At 38.0% G+C, this 20,129-nt stretch overlaps 1 protein-coding gene across 1 annotated transcript in view; it reads left to right on the top strand.

Annotated features, from left to right (window-relative positions):
* LOC104077460 (copine-8-like) overlaps window positions 1-20,129 on the top strand; it is a gene marked incomplete at its 3' end in the record, with an annotated part of 41,219 nt that overhangs the window by 13,017 nt on the left and 8,073 nt on the right. Inside the window, exons 6-8 of the mRNA XM_009578709.1 lie at window positions 8,132-8,195; window positions 13,230-13,333; window positions 15,265-15,369. Coding sequence (XP_009577004.1) covers window positions 8,132-8,195; window positions 13,230-13,333; window positions 15,265-15,369 — 273 coding nt within the window. The remainder of the gene's footprint in view (window positions 1-8,131; window positions 8,196-13,229; window positions 13,334-15,264; window positions 15,370-20,129) is intronic.

Raw genomic sequence — 20,129 nt, 5'->3', positions numbered from 1 at the left:
TGTATCATACAGTTCATGCTGAAAAATTGAGTAGCATGAAAAAACTTCAAAAGTCTTTGCAAAACATTTTCACTTAGTGTTTTATCAAAATAAGCCTTTGATTTAGTTTCCCTAATTTACAGCCAACTGCACATGATTCAAATCGATTTATAACAAATGTAAGCTGTTAGTTCTCTTACTGAATTCCATGAGTGCTGTGATCATTACTGCTGCAATATCCTTTAACAATATGATTCATATTCTCATTAATATTCAGAATTGAGGACGGTAATAAATGCATTTTTGCTGAATTTTGAGGGGTTCCAAATATAGTTCAGTCACCTGATCACTGTATTTACAGACTCAGTCTTTATGACAAGTCCCTAGTAACCTTCCCTGCCCCTCCTACCCCCCCCCGCAACCTCTCCTGCCCTCCTCACCCTCTCTCCCCAAGGACTACACCAGTACTTTTTACACTACTTATTTTTAAATCAAGGGCTTAATTGTCCTATACATAAACAGTTCTATTAATATCACTACATGTTCCTTATTATTTCCTTTCTCTGTGTTGGTGGGACTGTGCACACTGGGAACTAATTCATGTTAAGGGTAAATAAATTCTTCAACTCTGCAGGTGAGGAAGGTTTCAGTATCTGCAGCATAACTCAGGCAAACTCTTACAAACACACCATTTAAACTTAAAAACACATCTATGCACACAGTAACACAATATATGTTAGAAGTATTACTACTTCACTGTATCATTTCCTTAAATAACTTGAAAAATTACCAGAAAAAGGTACTTTAAAACTGAGTCACTTTCTGTTGTCATCAAGGTTTGCAGATGAACCTTAACTTTTCAGATGTCCTTCAATTTCAGTAGCTAATCACAAGTTGTCTGCAATAAAATAAATACTGTATAGAACTTAACACTAAAAAAAAAGTTTGGAAAAAAGAAACCCAAACAAACAAACAAAAACCAAACACACCCACACACCCCCCACAACAACCCCCCAAAAATCTAAAATTGTCTGCATCAGTTAAATTGCTGTTTAATAGATTATGGCTACTGCAGAACAGTAGGAAACTGCTAATTGTAATCTAGCTCCTGCAAAAAACCCACACACAAACAAACAATGAAGAATCAGCTGTTCAGATTATCAAATTTCTAATACAATCATACAAAATGGTTAACTTCAGCAAATATTGTGGTTATTAGACAACAGTGTTCTGTGATTCTCCTCTTAATCCCATTCTGGATATTAAATTTTTAAAAACCTGTTCAGGAAATAGCCTTGAGGACAAGTATAATAAGTGGTATAATAGAAGAGGTGTGTTAGATTATGTGATTAAAAAGCTTGTCTGCAAGCAAAGGAGAAGAGAGACACAATGGCAGGTGGGGGAGTCCAAATAATACCTTACCCTGGCTACTTCCAGACCCATCCCAGGAGACCCATCAGCCCACTGAAGTCCCTCCTCCACACCCACAAAGGAGCACAGAGGTACAAGGCAGGTGGGGGAACTCCAGTAAACCAATTAGAGAAACAGCCACTGCTCAGCTCCTACCAGGGCTGTCCCAGGAGAGCCTCAGCACCATGGAATGGGGACACACACTCTCTACTTGTTCTGGACATGGTTTTAGTTCTTGATGGTGAGCAGGTTGGTTGCATAGTTTGACTGTCTACTTGAGCACATGAACACTATCCTGTCTATTGGGACAAGAAGTTGGCCCTATTTTGTTTACTTCTACTAAAACGAAAGTTCACTAACTTTTCACTGTCTAGGCCTAACTTATGCTAACTGCCACAGTGAATTGCACTGTTGCAACTCCATTGACTGTTTTGACTAGCTGTCAGTTGACTCTACTGCAAGCCTGTGGTGACTTGGTCAGAGAAAGGTGCTGACTTTGAAGACACCCATATTTAGAGAGGCAAATCTTGCTGACTTCTTGAAGGTCTTTATAGTTCTTTCTGTCTTCAAAGTGGTAAATTATTCAGCAGACTATACATTTTTTTTTTCGGAGAAAATTCCTGAAATTTATTTTAAACATGTAGATTAAAAATCATACATTCAGCAGTTTGTTATCACTTGGTACAGATTAAGTGAAGTCTGAAGTGAGTAACAGATGAAGTTTAAAGTTTGAAATTAGCTATGAGAAAGGAAAAGATACCAGTGAAGATTCTATGGAAAAAAGGTCTTATAATTATTTCACAGTTGTGTGGGCCTGTGTAATATATTTTCTCTTGGGTGAACAAGCATTGTTCAGGTCTGGCTTCTGACACGCTGTTGTATGGCAGTTACTAAATGGACCCAAATCAGTTGTCCCCCTGAAAGACTGTGAAATATACCTTCTTTTTTGTATGTGTGGTATGGGTAGATATTTGTTAATGTTAATGAGAAAGTGTGCTTTCCCAGCGTTCAGGTTTTATTTTGTCATTGGTGCTTTTGACAGTGCTGTGGCTAGACAACTGCGCTTGGTTGATTGTTCACTCTGGACTCTCTGAAGTCTGGATACCTTGGTGTCTAGGAGACATTTGTTGTCTTATTTTATTCATTAAACCATTGCATTGCATTTCAGGATTGTTTGCTTATAGACGTGTGTTTAATGTCTCTTAATATTCAAATAACAATATTTCAATTGACAATATTGCATGTCTTCCGTTCCTAAGGATATTTACTGCTTTGAATTTACTGTTCTCTTTACAAAGTCAAGTCCACATTCACATAACTTGACTGTTCTTGACGATCTGTCACTTGAGATCAGAGAGCTTTTTCTTTTCACAGTATTTCTGAAGTTCATTAACATTTTGCCTTTTCTGTTCTCTGCCAACGGACGTACAGAGAATGCCCAGTGCTGTTTTAGTCTCAGTCAACTCCCCTACTGAAGTAGCACTTTTTGTACTTAAGCAGCTTGAGAAGCTTGAATTCCGTTCTCTGACTGGCATTCAAGTAAGCTCTGACATTCTTTCAAAATGAAAATTACAAAGACTTGAAGCTTGAACTTCAGATCTATCTACTTTGGACATTTACAAAAGCCTCATGAGATTCAGGACTCTATGGCTGCCATGAGCTGGCCAACTCCAAGTCAGATTGTATATCACCAGGGAAAGTTTCCTTAGAAAGTCTACCATGAAAGGACACTCTTGTCCTTCATCAAAATGAAGGTAAAACATCTCAAGCCTAGAGGGTCACCATTGCAGTGGTCTGTCAGGCAGGCTGAAACATACCTTGCTACTAACCTTCATGGTGAGTGCAAAAGTGAAGATATATACGCACATTTTTCTTCTTCGTCTTCATGACAGGCATGACTTGCAGTTTCATTGGTTTTACAAGCACCAGCGGATTACGCCTCTGAGGCATGAACCTAATAGTATTTGGTCTTGGCAAGTATGAGGATGTCTCCTGAATCTCCCTCTCTGTTTCTGACACCATTAAGAGCTTTGAATTCGATGCAGTCTGTCGCAGAGGACTCTTGCTCCCCATATGGTGCGCTAGCCTGTTATCCCTATGACTATGAGTGGTTTTGTTCAAGAACGTACTTTAGTGTCGCACTTTATTTTACAGACTGGCCAGATACAGAGGTGACCATTTACTCTGGATAATTTCTCTTGGAAAATAAATGTAGTCATACAAAGCAGGTGAAATGGAGAATCTGACATGTTAACAGTAACGTTTACACTCTTTGTCTATTGGGTTACTAGATTCATTAAATGCCTTCTCAAGACAAGCTCCATGTGTAAGATTTACTCAGACTGGCCTTGCATGCCCTGGTTGTGTTAGCATGGAAGGATGAGGAGCAGATGTATCTACTTCCAGAAATGACACAGCTTTATTTTTCTCTCAAGAAAGCATCACCTTCCCAGACATTGTTCAGAATTAGATATTTGCATGTTCTGTATTCCTAGAGAGAAGATGCTAGTCACATTTATAACTCTGAGCAATGCTGCTTTCAGGATCTACTAAGTGCATTCCTGTAGGGATTCCCTTTAATGAGGAGGCAGAGCCATTGCAAAGCTTAATGAGCATTCTATGCTAGTTACTCACATCTGAGTGCCATTGCCTGCTAATGAGGCTGTACTGGAGCCAGCTGGCCTATTTTCTGTCATCTTGCTGTGGACATAATTGATAGAAAAACATCTGAACCCTGGAATTGGGACTTCCTATATATTTGTCCTATCCTCTTACCTGTGGTTGTGGCTGCCAGAGGGCTAGGTTCTGTAAATTCAGGGATAATACTGTAAATTTTTGAATGATCTGAAAAATGTTCCATCCTCTGCCTCATTGCAGTTTCAGCTTGCAAGATTGGAAGCTCTGTTTAACCTCTCAGGTTTGAATTCCCAGATAAATTGTCATCTTTCTCTCACTTTTTCACCAACTCCGGGAAGGTCCTCCATTCAGTCCTTGTTAAAGCCCAAGTGGTCTTCAGAGTGTCTTTTCAAACTTCTGTAGGTGCTGCAGATGTGGTGTCTGAATCGTGGAATCATTTGTTCTAAGGAGACAATAATTACTCCTCAAGACTGTATCATATCTAGAGACATGCAGGTATTGTTGAGGACCTTTCATTTGATGATAGTTTTCTGTTCGATTCCTCTAACACTCAAATTATTTGCTCCCTCAAATACTGTCCAAATATTGCTTCCTCAAATACTGTCCAAAACAAGGTAGAACACCTACAAGTTCTGGGCTCTCAGACCAGTAGGACCCACTGAAACATAGATCTTCCTCACATTTTACCTTCCTTTATTCAGTTTGCATCCTATTCACACTTAGACTGGCACATTTTCTATATCTGAGTGTCAGATAACTAGCACTGAGTGTTGGAGTTGACAGTGGTTATGCAATACAGATTGCCTCGTTATTACACCACAAACCCTGATCTGTTACCCTTTCCAGAGAAACTTACCCTGAGAAATTGGTTGCCTAAACATAAATTCTGTATTGTCACTTCAGTGCTATAGAACCAATTCCAGGGCAGCTCAATAACAGCTTCACCCCCAGAAGATGGGCAGTGGCACTGCATTCTGGATTTAAACGGGTGGAACTCTTACATGCTTGTCTTCAAGGTAATATTAGTCAGTATTACCCTGGCATTTGGAAGGACTGGTCTGTAATGCCGAATCTCCAAGTAATGTATTTTCATACAGTGATAAGACTGGCTTGAAATTATTTTGTTATTTTCTCACAAGGCATTATTGCTAGTTAAAAGTCTTTCCTTGGCTGATCTGTGACCACTGAAGTTTTTGTCAGGGTGCTGACTTTACATTTAAGGATTTTTTTCTTAATGAGAGGTTTGTAAGGGAATTCGTAAGAGAACAAACTCTTTAGTGTCTGCAAATGGTCCAGTACTTTTTTCATGCTTGTAGTGTCAAGACAAGCATACTTAATAGCATCACAAACTGTAGAGGTCATTTGGTAGAGTTTTTAGTTCCTGAATAATGAGAACTTTTTGTTCTGTAGAGAAATTCTGTGCTAATCTCAATTAAGGCATTTCACCTCTTCGCCAGCCATCACGGTAATATTATCCTTCTTTTGTAAGGCACGTGTCCTTGAGAACCTTGGTGATACATCAAGCCAAACCTTACCCCAAGCACTTTCAGATATACTGTGTGTACTTTTCACGTCTACTAAACACTCAAGAATTCCTTTTTTTTTTTTCCTGACATACCCACCCAAATATTTTCAGGGGATTGCCTCTCCAGTTTCCCCCATCCTTCAGAGTGATAATTCCAGACACCTGTGTCTCTTGGGGCTAGGCCTCCCTTGGCCTTCATGTTCATAAGATGAAATGAAGCATGTCTTCGCATAAATGGCTTCATGTGCAAATCTCAGTTTGAGACAGGCAGGTGTTGACTGCCATGTGTTATAACTGCAGGCAGGGTGGCACAAGGTTCTCTATCAAATGGCAACTGTTTGGTGACTAGTTTGTCAGAAACGGGGCTTGCTTGTCAATAGTTTACTTCAGGCCTCCAGCTCTTCAGGAGATGATCAGAGTTGTACTTTTCACAATCCAGCATCTGACACAATAATCTTTTGGAAGTGGGATAAATCTATTTGACTTTTCATACCAAAGGAAATGTTTGATGCTTTTTCTTCAAAGTACTGTCACAGCCCAGACTATGTCGCAAATATGTCCCTAATGGCACAGTTAACTGGGCTTAAATACTTCAGTAAGAAGAATTTTGGTTCAGGTAATGGTAATTGTGATACTGGTGCCTTCTATTTGAGTTGGCATAACCTACAGAATTGTGGTGCTGGGAACTTCTGGTTTTTTAGTCACACTTCTGAGATTTCTGTTTCTTCCTTACCTGTCAAAGCCGGGTCATGGTTATTTGTTCTTGAAACATTTTACCATGTAAGGTCAATATCACCCTGATAACTAAGTCATTTCTACTGCTGCTCTTACTACCAAATTTCAAAAGTTTTTGAAGCTTCAAGAAGTATTGTTCAAAAGAAAAAATGCAGTTTTTTCATCTTTTGAAATCTGAGATTTCAATTTCAGTATCTCATTGCTACAGAGGCTAAAATGGGTAATTTTCAGTCGTGAGCTGTTGAAGGGTGACAGCTTTAAAAACAGACGATTTGAAGATGCTGCTAAAACTATGAATCATACTGTGTAACATTTGGAATGACCAGATTCTTTTTCTTCTGTTATTTGAAGAAAATTCTGCTGTTTGGTCTTAAGGTATTGTACTTTATAAGTCATACTGCATTAAATGGAAGAGTGCCATAAGTTTTGTATGTATTTAAATTGTCATTTAAAATTTCGCAACAAAAACTTGAATAGTTTCCCTATCCACTGTTTTCCTTGTGAAATTCAGACTTACCATGTAGCACTGAGGAGGTCCGGGAGAGCAGTCTTGTATCTGTCTGATTACTGGCAAATGACTGCAGCAGTATAGGAGCAGCATTCCCTGATGTATTCCTTATAGACCTAAACATCAACTTCTAAACAAGAGTTTCAGTGAGCTTGCATAAATTTGCATCAGTATTTGCTCCTCTATTTATAATTTCTAAACTTTTATCTGCTTTTAAGAGCTATTTTCCCACCAGTTCTTTATTATACGACAGTCTTGCTAAACTTATTTAAAGTTGTAGAGCATTGTAAAAAAATTCAAAAGGATTAAGGAAACTAATAAGCAAAATAAGAACAACAGCAAATGTTTACATTAATGTTTTGTGATAACAGAAAAACAGGAGTGCCCTCTAGTTCTCATAGAAAAAACTAAAAAATACAATTAATTTGAAAATATAATTTTACCTTAATGTCTTCTTGGAAAGTAATTTTATTCAAATAATTATTTTCAAGAAAGACGTAAAGAAATAAAGAACTAGAAATAAAATTAGCGTAAGCAATAGCATTTTTTGAAAAAAATCTAGAAGTAATTGCCAAGGTGTGTGTTAATGGACATACTAATAGACATTAGGATATTGCAGAATTTCTCATTTATAGTATAGCATCATACAAAAAGTTGCATCTAAATATTTGTACTTCCCCCTCCACCGCCCCGGCCCCCCAAAAGGCTGCTGCCACTGAATACTATCAGATTATGTGTGGCTTTTCTGTTCCTATATTGTTCTTTATGCTAAGGATCTGTTTTGTGCTTTCTGGTGTTGCAGCAGCATGTTTTTAATTGCTGTCTGGGTGAATTATAATTTATTTCACAACTACTGTATCTGATACGATGGTGAGATTATTCTGTGTCTTCATAAACATTTCAGAATAAATACTGTAAAATAAGACTGGCGTATAGTTTTAAATATGTTTTAGGTATTTTGTTTAAGGAAAATTTGCAAAAGGTTGCTTTTCAAAAGTCAGTAAGTTGTAGAGTCATCTCTAAATAAAACATCAATGGGAGGGTAGAAAATAGAATTTCTAATATTGTAATTTCATCCTATTCAAACTTGTTATGCCACTTCCTTTAAAATTGAAACGGATTTGTTTTTTGCTAGTTAGAATAAATATGCAACGCATTTACCAATTCACTTGGGATAAACCAACTTTTTTACATACGACAAGTGACAGAAAAGGGAAAGTATATAGCATGCCATCAATTTTGTGACCTGAAAGCTTACCTTGTGCTTATCTGTATCAGTTGTAACGTTCATAAATGGTATTAAGGAACTGAGGTGATGTAGTTGTATTTTCTTGCAGAGGAATTCCTGGGAAGAAATGTGGAACAGTCATAGTAACAGCAGAGGAACTGGGCTGTTGCCGAGTAAGTGTCTGTTCATTGCTTTTTGAAAAATAAAATGAAAATGATTTTGTGATTTACACTGCAACAGATTGTCAAGGTATAATGTATAAATTTGCACTTTGTGATATATGTAAGAAGTTAGGATACTTTTTTCCTATCAGTTACTCTTAGTTTTAGATAGCAGAAGCAGAAAGAAGCAGAAAACAATACGAAGCATAAAGTTTTTGATTCTTAGATGAGTTTTAAATCTAGTCTTTGTTTTCCCAAGTAATTAATCACATTTTAATCTCTTAGTGTCCTATTTTTAACAGAGATCCACTTGTTTCAGCCATGGAGTTATGTTTCCATTGCGGAATATTGATGTTACATGAACATCAAAGTAAAATTTTGGATTTTTAGCCTTATAGTTAAAAGGTTTTATGCTAATAGTGAGTCATACTATTTTAAAAACGTGAAATTAAATGTTTATTGGAAAAAAGTAGTAAGGTATTTCAAAGAATCGCCATAAAAGAAGAGTTTAAACAGTTTTCTTTAAAGAAAGTGAAGACTTCCTTGGCCTATTAATGGCAGATGCCTACTTAATTAATAGAAAATAGAAGAATTTCGGTGCGGGGGGCAGTGGGGAATTTGGCTGGTGAAGGGGAGAGTCATGGTGTGGTCACGACCTTCCCCAAGAGCATCACCACTCCTCCTCCTCCTAGGGTTCATGGAGAAGTGGATTGGACAGAGGAGGAGGCTTGCTGGTCAGAAGGCACCAGGCAGCCAGGCCAGCTCAGTTGCTTCCCAGCACTGAATGAGCTAGCAACAATCCATAAATTGTATTTTTTTTGGGAAACAGAGACTAGAAGGAAGAATAAGGAAGGATTATTAGATATGGGGTGATAAAGACCGGCTGGAATCTGAGGAGGGGGACAGTTTGTCAAAGCATGGTATATATTGGATGGGGCTGTAGGGTGTATCTTTGAAGAGTTTGCAATGACAAGATAGCAAATCTTAAATGAAGAAAGCAATAGTATCAGACGTTTGATGAGAATGTACAGGGGATCTGGAGAATGCAAGATTAGATACATGAACCTACAAAAATACCTTGAGGCTTGAAGAGATTTGTTTCTGGGGCTTAGTTTTTGTAATTTGGTGGTGTTGAGGGGGTAATGCTTCACCTTTTGTATAATTTTTAACTTTTATACTACATCATAAGTGGTTAATTTTTTTCTGTTTATGCAGTAGTCTTGTTTCTCTTTTTACTAATATATCCAATAGCTAATCTGTTTAGGCCTTATTTTCTTAATTTCATTAGATATTTAAAGTAAAAAGAAATCCTTAATTTTGTAGCACATGGGCTCAAATCTTATTTGCCTTTTCCAGGCAACCTGCCGGTCCTGCAGTTATGTTAATAGGGTGCACCAACTCAGTCTCATTTAACTCCCATTTAGCAGTAGGAAATTCCCGTGTTACTAGTACGAATGAGTAAGTTTGGAAAATGCCTGTCTTTCCCCTCTGTTTTACATCGGCTCAAACTGTTGTACGTAGTACATGATCAAAATGTTCACATTTTTATCAGATGACAAAATGGGTACATCATTTAATTGCTTTCCTGCTTCTACATTTCTTAAGAAGTTAAGCTCCTACCATTCTTAAGAGACATGTGCCATCACCCCAAGCATTTATTAAAAGAGACTAAAGGCAATTTTTTCCTGATATTCTGGGTTTATCCTCCAAGACCAGCATTTGTACCCTAGTTATAACAAACTATTTAAAAGTTATAAATATGTCATTAAATCCATAATCAGAACAGGATTTTTTTTTCTTTCCCTTTTAATGAAGACAAATACTAGGTGCCTTCCAAGGCCTTCATGTTCTCCCAGATTCACCCCACTTCAAATTTTATATATATGGTGACTATTTCAAAATCACTGAAGGGAGCTTGCAAAGAATTTGGGACTCAATTTCTCTCTTTTGCACTGTCTTTTGCATTCTCTGTCATGCTCTTTCATGTGCACACTCTCTCACACAATCTCTTGCGCTGCCTCTCCAGCTGTCACATACTTTCTCTGTGATATTTTCCTACCTAAGGTTATTCAGTATTTGGATTAATTCTCATCTGACCTTGTTGTGGTTTAACCCCAGCCGGCAACTAAACACCACGCAGCCACTCGCTCACCCCGCTCCTCCAGTAGGATGGGGGAGATAATCAGGAGGGCATAAGTAGGAAAACTCATGGGTTGAGATAAAAACAGTTTAATAATTGAAATAAAACAAAATAGAACAGTAAGAGTAACAATGATAACAACAACAATAATAGAATATACAAAGCAGGTGATGCACAATGCAACTGCTCACCACCCGCCGACTGACACCTCGCGTGTCCCGAACCGCGAGAGCCCCCCCGCCCAGTTTTTATACTGAGCATGACATCACATGGTATGGAATACCCCATTGGCCAGCTGGGTCAACCGCCCCAGCTATGGTCCCCCCGCCCCCAGCTTCCCCTGCACCTGGCAGAGCACGGGAGGCCGAAAAGTCCCCGGTGCAAGCACCACCCAGCAACAACCAAAACATCAGTGGGCCATCAACGTTCCTCTCCTACCAAACCCAAAACACAGCACCGCCCCCAGCCACCAGAAAGAAAGTTAACTCTATCCCAGCCGAAACCAGGACTTTTCTTCTGAGATTTTTTGCCAAACTTTTATAGCTTATATTCAGAATGGGAAGGATTTTTAGAATCACTGAATTGCTGAGGTTGGAAGAGATTGTCTAGTGCAACCTTCCCGCTCTTCTTCGAGCAGGTTACTCAGGGCTCTGTGCAGTAAGGTTTTGAGTATGTTCAAGGAGACTCCACAGTCTCTTTCACCGCACTCGCGGTAAAAAAGTTTTTTCTTGTATTTGAATGGAATTTCCTGTATTTCAACTTGTACCTGTTACCACTTGTTCTTCCACTGGATACTACTAAGCAGAGTCTGTTTACTCCCTCCCATCAGGTATTTATACAATTTGATAAAATCCCCCTGAGCCTTCTCTTCTCCAGGCTAAATAATTCCAGCTCTCTCAGCCTCTCCTCATATGAGAGATGGTTCAATCCCTTAATCATTTTAGTGACCCTTTCACTGGAATCGCTGCAGTATGTCCATGTCTTTCTTGTACTGGGGACGCCAGAACTGAACACACTACTCCAGGAGTGGCCTCACCAGTGCTGAGTCACTTCCTTCAACTTTCTGGCAGCACTCTTCCTAATGCAGCCCAGGAGACTATTGGCCTTCTTTGCTGCCAAGGGCACATTGGTCAACTTGGTGTCCACCAAGACCCCCCAGTCCTTTTCTGCAAAGCTGCTTTCCAGCTGTTTGGCCTGCAGCCTGTACTGGTGCATGGGTTTATTCCCGTCCAAGTGCAGTACTTGGCATTTCTCTCTGTTGAACTCCATTGGTTTGTTTTTCCAGCCTGTACAGGTGCCTCTGAATGGCAGCACAACCATCTGGTGTATAAGCCACTACTTCTACTTTTGTATCATTTGCAAACTTCCTGAGGGTCTACTCTGTCCCATCATCCAGGTTATTGATGAAGATGTTAAGTATTATTGGCCCCATTTTTGACACCTGGGGTACACCTCTAGTAACTGGTGTCTTCAGCCGGACTTTGTGCCACTGATCATGACGCTTTGAAGCCCAACAGTTCAGCCAGTTTTCAGTCCACCTCACTGTCCAGTTATCTAGTCTGTAATTCATCAGTTTGTGAACAAGGATATTATGGGAGACAATGTCTAAGGTCAAGATAAACAACATCCACTAGAGCCACTCATTTCATGAGGGAAGGCTTCAGGTTGATCAGTCATGAATTTCCCCTTTGTAAATCCATGCTGATTGACTCTCAGCCACCTTCTTGTCTTTCATGTGTTTGGAAATGTTTTCCAGGATTATTTGCTCTATCATCTTCTCAGGAATTGAGGCAAGACTGGCCTGGATCCTCTTCCTTGCCCTTTCTCGAAGATAGGAGTGACATTTGCTTTCTCCCAGTCCTCAGGAACTTCTCCTGAAGATCACGACTTTCCACAGATAATCAAAAGTGGCCTCACTTTTGATTGGCCAACTCCATCAGCACTCACAGGTGCATCCCATCAGGTCCCATGGACTTCTGTATGTCTAATCTGTTTAAATGTTCCCTTACCTGGTCCTCCTCTACCAAGGGCAAGTCATCCTTGTTGCAAACTTTCTCAGGTCTGGGTCTCAGATGCCCAAGATTCTTGAAGGCAAATCTTACCAGTAAAGATCAAGGCATAGAAGGCTATGAGAAACATGGACTTTTCCATGTCCTTTGTCATCTGGTCCCTTGCCCCACTCAGTGGTGAGCCCACATTTTCCCTAGTCTTCCTGTCATTGCTGTTACACCTGTGGACCTGTTTATGAAACACACTCTTCTAGCAGGCCCTGCCCCAGTTAGCTGCTGAGTCTGCAGGTTTATCTTTGCATTTATAATCCTTCTTGCATTCTTGGCTGCCCAAAGAGGTGACCATGTGTGACTATCAGTTTGCCTGACCACAGCAAAGAAACTTTTCTCCTTATTTGTCATCAGAATGGGTGTATTTGGTATCTTCCAGGCTCATTTTCTGGAAGCTTCTAGACTCTTAATAGCAAGCTGCTAAGCCATTTGCTTTACAGACAGCAGGAGCAGACAACTGCAGGTTTAAGTCACTGAAGGAACGAGGTTTTGTTGTGTCTCAGTGGAGTTTTTAAAATTAATTCTAATGTGCATTCCTTGCCTGTGCATCTACTTCCCTCAGAATGCAACTTTGGATGTCAAAAAATACTGGAAAAATCCTGAGGCTTTTAGCATAGAAATTTACCCTTCTTCTGCATCCCCCTACAAAGGAATTCTTGGTTCCAGCAGTTCAAACTGCACTATAAGGACATTGCAGGAATACGAATGTGTAGAGGGCGTCTAGAAGGCAGAGACCCTCATTTGTTTTGTTTTCTGTCTGTATGGTTATTAGTCAATGATTATTTTTTTACTTTTAGTGTAGTAAACTGCATGTTGTATGTAATTTTTCTGTATTACCCATTTCAGGATTCAGTTTTAATGCAATTTTGTGCAAACAAATTAGACAAGAAGGACTTCTTTGGGAAATCGGATCCTTTCCTTGTATTTCATCGAAGCAATGAAGATGGCAGGTAGATGCCTGTTAAGTATTTCTGCTGCTAAACAGTAGGCAACTTATTTATTTGCAGATGGTAATATAGTTTTCATTTTTTTTGTATTTATCAGATTAAGCTGTGTTTTGTTTATAATGTTTGTTGGATTTAAGTATATCATATTATGCAGTATAGGAATAAAACTATTGTAACAAATAGATCAAATATTGCACTCAGGGTTTTAAGAGTTGAATGTATGATAAATATAGAGCACTATGAAAATTAATTGTAATAAAAATAGTTAAATAGCATTACTTTTGCTAAGATACACTATGTCTTTAAATTAAATAGAATTCTCAAAGGAAATTTTAGCTGCAGAATATGCTAATGTTTAGAAATTTTTTTAGGTAAAAACATTTTATACTGCAAATTTGGAAATATCTTTTATCTTTTTGACAGGGTTCTAGGAAATAGAATTCAAAAATACCTTAAATAGAAAATTTTTTTTACAAGTGGCTGTTTGCTACATTCATGCTTTAATTTGTTAAAGTAGGTTAATCTCTCCTGTTCTGCTGCTAAAACTTGACATGCTAACTTCTGGTCTTCTGCTTACATGGGGGTCTGCTGGCAGGTTAAGATTTCTTGGAAACTTATAGTCCTCACGTATAACATCGTATCAAACCAAAGGCTAGACATGTATGATATTACTTGTTTCAGTAGCTTAACTGGAACAATTGTTAATGTAAACCTATGTATGGGTATATGTATGTCTGTTCCCTGCTCTTTTCCTCTCGGAGGCAGATTATAGCACATCTTCCTGAATAAAGCTGAATATCTTAAATTGCAAGCCTGGAGGAGTTATGGCTCCTTTGTGAGTGTCATTAAGGTCATTAGTGGAATTTCTCTGGGCATTACTGGGAGTGCTGGTATATGCAGTTTATCTTGGCCTTGAGTGCCATGCTTCTCCACTTCCTTCGAAGAGGTGAGTGGTGAGCCACTGATTCTTTATTGGTCTCCTGAATCCAACAGGAGATTGGGGCAGTACTTCTGCACCTGTGGGCAGAAGGATGCTCTCTTTTCTGTCTCTTAGCTTGAGGCACGTCTTCTGAATCATAGCCAGGATAAAAACATAGGCCTTTGGAACGTAAGGAAGATATTCCCTCAAAGGATGACTTTAGTTACGTCTGTATGTAGAAATTCAGTAGTCATTTCACCCGTGACCTTGCCTCCTATTTTATTTTGAACAATTCAATCCCCAAGTTGAGGATTGAAAAGAAGTATTTTAATTTTGCATCACTTAGAGAAAGCAGAATGCATTAAAACAATTCATTGTATTTCACCTGAGACAAGGTCATCATGGGATCTCACAGAGCCTTATGTGTTTTACCTGAGACAGCCCCGGTTAAAAAATCGTAGACATAAAATGGGAACAAGTATCAGAAAGCTTGTTCCTGAAGAAGAGACAAACTGAGCTCCTGAGACAGCCCTGGTTAAAAAATTATAGACATAAAATGGGTAACAAGCATCAGAAAGTTTGTTCCTGAAGAAAAGACAAACTGAGCTCCCTTGGCTCAGTTTCTTAATCGCTAAGCAAGAGTCAAATCCTTACCAGACCACTTTCTTTCTGGATCTGTGACTGATTCCTGGCTGTACAAGGCCTGTTTAAACAAGTGGGATGGAGGCTGCTCTTGCCTGAAATAACTTACTGAATGGTTGTAATTCTTTCGAAATTTTGGGTAAAAACATTTTAGGTTTGGAGTTGTTTAGCACCCTAGTCTGTAATATCTCTCAAACAGGTCTGTCCTTTTCAGTCCTCCCTTCTCTCTGATTTCACTGCATTTCTGTTTTTCTTATGTAAAATTTTATATGGACATTGTATGAGTGAATACGCATTACAGCTCTTTGATTCCATGTTTGTTGACACAAAAGAAAAAGTAAACAAATACAAAATATATCTTTTTTTATTACAGTTTTACAATCTGCCACAAAACAGAAGTTGTGAAAAATACATTAAATCCAGTGTGGCAGGCATTCAAGATTTCTGTCAGAGCACTGTGTAATGGAGACTATGACCGGTAAGCTATAGGTTAAGCTTTCTTAGCATAGGTGATGTTTTTCCCCCTAACTCATGTCTTCTTTTATATGTAAATTTTTCCATGCAGTTCAGTTCCTGATGTTATCTAGGTTATTTAATCAGCATTTTGAAAGGATAATATGTGTTTGAAACCATTCATCACATTAAAGAATTTAGAAAAATAAAGCCAATATGCTAAATCTGTACGAAATGTTAGTGGTGATTTCTGGAAAAAAATTCTTCGCTCTCTATGGTGTGATTAAGAAACAGTTAGAAAGAAAAGACTAATTTCAAGAATGGCCACTGTACTAGTGTGCATGAGTATTTTTTAATAATTTTTCAATGAAAAACAATTATGACCCGTCTTCCTTGGGTGACATTGTAATGTCAGAGAATGCTGATAAATGAAAGTCTTTAAAATACATAGGTAAGTAGATGAGAAACACAGAAGGTAATCATCATCTTGTTCAGATTTGAAGTTTTTCAGTGATCCCATGCAAAAGGATCCATCTTTGAAAAACATGGTAATAAATACCATGTTTTTAACCATTATTTTACTAATAATAACAAGCAAATTAGTTAAGTTGAGGAACAATGGATATTTTTAGACTCCTTAAAAAATGGACATGTTAACTTCTAACAATATAAACAAGAAAAATGTTTAAGTCCCTGTTGATGACTTCTTGTTCTGTTGTCACCATTCATATTTTTGAAATGCATTTAGATATGGGTGTTATTATTAAGTACCCAGTTAAATGTCTGGTAGTTTATCTATCTCTGCTACCTGAAATCTGGAGTACTGGAATTATTTCAGTAAGACTCTGAGGAAGTATAGACTTATCAATTAGTCATAATACTTTTAGCAGTGTATAGTGTAATATTTAGTTTAAAATCATGAAGGAAATATATGAAGACTAGAACAAAAATATGCATAACACGTAAGCTGAATGTATTAGATAGATGGATAGATGTGCTAAGGTTCAATTCAGCTTTACATAGACTGTGTGAAAAATACAAGAGATGCAAAATGTGCTTGTCTGAGTATTTCAAAGGCAAAAGGTCAAAAATCTGGTTTGAATGCCAGGTATTCCCTAAACTTCTGTTTTATTTTATTAAGTTGAGATTGGTATGATCATATTTTATTATCTTACATAAGTTAAGTTATTTTATCTTACTGGTTAAAATAAAAAGAGGTTTAGTATTGTATTCTTCTAACCATGAACTAATGTTTCCATCAGCGGAAGCCAAATCCTTTGTTGAAACATGTTGCTGCATGTAGAGAAATTAAGTAAGACTTTGCTCAAATTGGTAATTTTCCTATGAGTGTGTCTTTGAAACAATCTTTAATTTGGAATTTAAGTAGTTAGTTTTCTTTTCTACCTCAATTTTTATTTTCAGCTTCTATGTATGTGATTACCATCCATTCATGTACATTTTATGTTACTGTAGTACATGATTTTGCCATGTCATAACTCTATTGCATTACATTATCAAGCTAATTATTCAGTGAAATGTGTATGCTAAAATTATTTTAATTGGTTACCATGAAACCCTAGTCTTCCGGGGAGGCATTCCTTGAACTTGTAATTTACTAGCTAATGCCAGGGGATAAACAGACTAACTCTTGAATCAACTGACTGAATCTCAGTAGTCAATGTGAAGCAGCAGGAGAGTAAATGCTTATATTCACTAAGCTAAGCAGAATGCTTTCACAGTAATAAACTTAAAGCTCTGCCTTTATAAGCGCTTATTAAAAAGTCAAAAGCTAATTGACTTGTGATTTTTTTTTTTTTTTCCTAGGAAAGTGGGGGGTTTTTATCATTTTTGGGGGGAATGGCCGTTTTCAGTCTTCCCTACCAGATCTTAGCTGCTTTATTTGATCTGTGATACTCTTCCAGTACTTGATGTCACGTTCCTTCAAACTGAAGGAAAAAGGGTTCTCCTACGTTGCTCAGACTCTCCTTGTGAAGTACTTGATACAGTTGTCATCAGCCATGTTGGTTACTCTTTCAATTAGATGCAATAAAAATGCAGCAATTTCATAATAAGTACATTCTAATCAAATAGAATTTATAACTTGTATATGGGTTCATGTGCATAATGCATAAGCAAAATAGTGCACGTGAAGCTATTCTCTGGACTAGCTGCACTATTTATCATATTAAAGAAAAAAGGTTTTCATAGTAATTAAAAAAGACATTGTGGTAGAGGCGTATTGAAATAACTCCAACATTCCAAAAGAGAATTAAAAAGTATAATAACATGCCTCAAATTATTGTGTAACTACTGTTTTCGCATGTTGATTCTACTTTGAATGCTTTCAACACAATGTGCACAGCCAATGCCTTATGAATAAAAGGCTTTATGGAACTTCATAATCCTGCCTACAACAACCATGTTTCAAATCAAGAAATACTCGTTAGCTGTTAGATTAATTCAAATTAGTATCTGCTGATAGTCCAGAAAAAGAATCCAAAGTTTGGTGTTTTTTTTTTTTTTAATTTGAAAACTTTTCTTTCTAAAGGTAAGGATTAGATTCCTAAGCTCAGCATGGTAATACATAAAAACACAAACCCCAAAAGTCTCTTTCAGATAATGATAGTTTCACAGATCATATTTTGGTGCTCTGCATCCTGTGATAGATGTGAAAGGTGGGAATAATGTCATTAGTAAGAGTATATCACAGTAACATTCATTCTAGTTTTGGGGAGAGTAAATCTTCAGTTAATGTATACTTCCGAGTGAGCTCTGTCCACTTTTTCATTGTGAGAAGACCAGGATTTGCTTTATTTTTCTCAAACTATGTAATCATACAATATGTTTTCAGCCATCACAGGGATGTCATTTCAGTATTACAGTAGTACTTAGTATCTCTAATATTTTTGTTCTCTTCTTTCTTTCTCCTAATGTGAGTTCTCAACTAGCACTTACACACAGTTATTTTCTGCATAAAAGTTTTAAGACAGAGGTATCCTAAACCCCAACATTCTCTAACCTTGTGGTTTTTTTTAAATTAAAGATTTTTAAAAATTAAGATAGAGAACCCATCCACTAAACTGTGTCCTTTAAGATAAAATAGCAGTGTAGAGAGGGTAAAATATCAGTATGGGAAGATTTGAAAGGCCTTTTAATATCTTGCATGTCATGCAAAATAGGTGAAACTCAAGATCTGTGATCAATCCTTTTAACATGAAATAAATTTCAGGAGAGAGGAGCTTTATTCAAGAAAGAATTGCTCTTATTGAAGTTGCATGTCTGAAGATCCTTCTCAATAATTTATCCTGATAATCTTAAGAATTTATCTTAATAATTTAAGTTTTCTATCTGAGGTGATTTAGCTATTTGAACACAGATTTGTAAGACAATTCAAAACTTAAGTCCCACTAAACCTTATGTAAATCTTAACTTACTAGCCTGTCCTGTCTATCTTAATAGTAACAGGTTTTGAAACCTGGAAGTAAAATAATGGTAATGGTTCTCTAGGGAAAAAACCTTTGTGCTATTGCCTTTCTTACTAAGTTAAATACCGTTTCCTTTCAAGGGTCAAATACTTGGTGGGATAATGCCTGAGGAATGGGATGCCATCCAGAGGGACCTGGACAAGCTCGAGAAGTGGGCCCGTGTGAACCTCATGAGGTTCAACAAGGCCAAGTGCAAGGTCCTGCACCTGGGTTGGGGCAACCCCTGGGTATCAATACAGGCTGGGGGATGAAGGGATTGAGAGCAGCCCTGCCGAGAAGGACTTGCGGGTACTGGTGGACAAAAAGCTGGACATGAGCCAGCAATGTGGGCTCGCAGCCCAGAAGGCCAACTGTATCCTGGGCTGCATCAAAAGAAGCGTAGCCAGCAGGTCAAGGGAGGTGATTCTGCCCCTCTACTCTGCTCTGGTGAGACCCCACCTGGAGTACTGCATCCGGCTCTGGGGCCCTCAGCACAGGAAAGACATGGACCTGTTGGAGCGGGTCCAGAGGAGGGCCACAAAAATGATCAGGGGGATTCAACACCTCTCCTATGAAGAAAGGCTGAGAGAGTTGGGGTTATTCTGGAGAAGAGAAGACTTCGGGGAAACCTTATTGCAGCCTTTCAGTACTTCAAGGGAGCTTATAAGAAAGATGGGGACAAGCTTTTTAGCAGGGCCTGTTGCGACAGGACAAGGGGTCCCTTCCAACCCAAACCATATTCTATGATTCTATGATTCCATAAAGTAGGTTTGGAGCTGTTCTTGATTTAATTCCACAGAACAACTTTCACTTTAATCAGTTTTCATTCTAAGGTAGCTTAACCCCAAACTGAAATTCCACAAGAGGGATAAAATGGAACAAATGACGTGGTCAGAGCCATTAAATTTGAGTTGAAAAGAGAAACTTCCAGACAAAGCAACTCCTTCTTTGCCTATTTTGAAATATCATAAAAAATGTGAAAAACATCTAGGCATGAATTTGTTGGTGTACATAATATCGGCTGTTGATCAACCTTGTCCCCAAAGGGCCCCTTCCTAGTAAAGAAAATTTTTCAACATACTCAACTGTATCTCACAGGACGAATGGGGAGCAGCTTCCATGGAAGCAAATTATAAAGTAATTGCTTGGATTCCTGTCCTCTCTATTAATACCACAGACCTGATGACTTCACTTCATGTGAAACTGTTCTGAAGAATAAAAGTAAGCACGTTGTTGCTTAAAATATAGGAAGTCTGGAGGTGTTATTTTTCTATCCCATGTTCGGTTGATTTTAGACCAGATAGGATTCATTATTACTGAT

This window comes from Fulmarus glacialis, unplaced genomic scaffold (genome assembly GCF_000690835.1).
Source record: "Fulmarus glacialis isolate BGI_N327 unplaced genomic scaffold, ASM69083v1 scaffold6465, whole genome shotgun sequence".
NCBI lineage: Eukaryota > Metazoa > Chordata > Aves > Procellariiformes > Procellariidae > Fulmarus > Fulmarus glacialis.
Note: the sequence above shows the minus strand (reverse complement) of the source record. Positions and strands in the feature narration are given on the sequence as shown.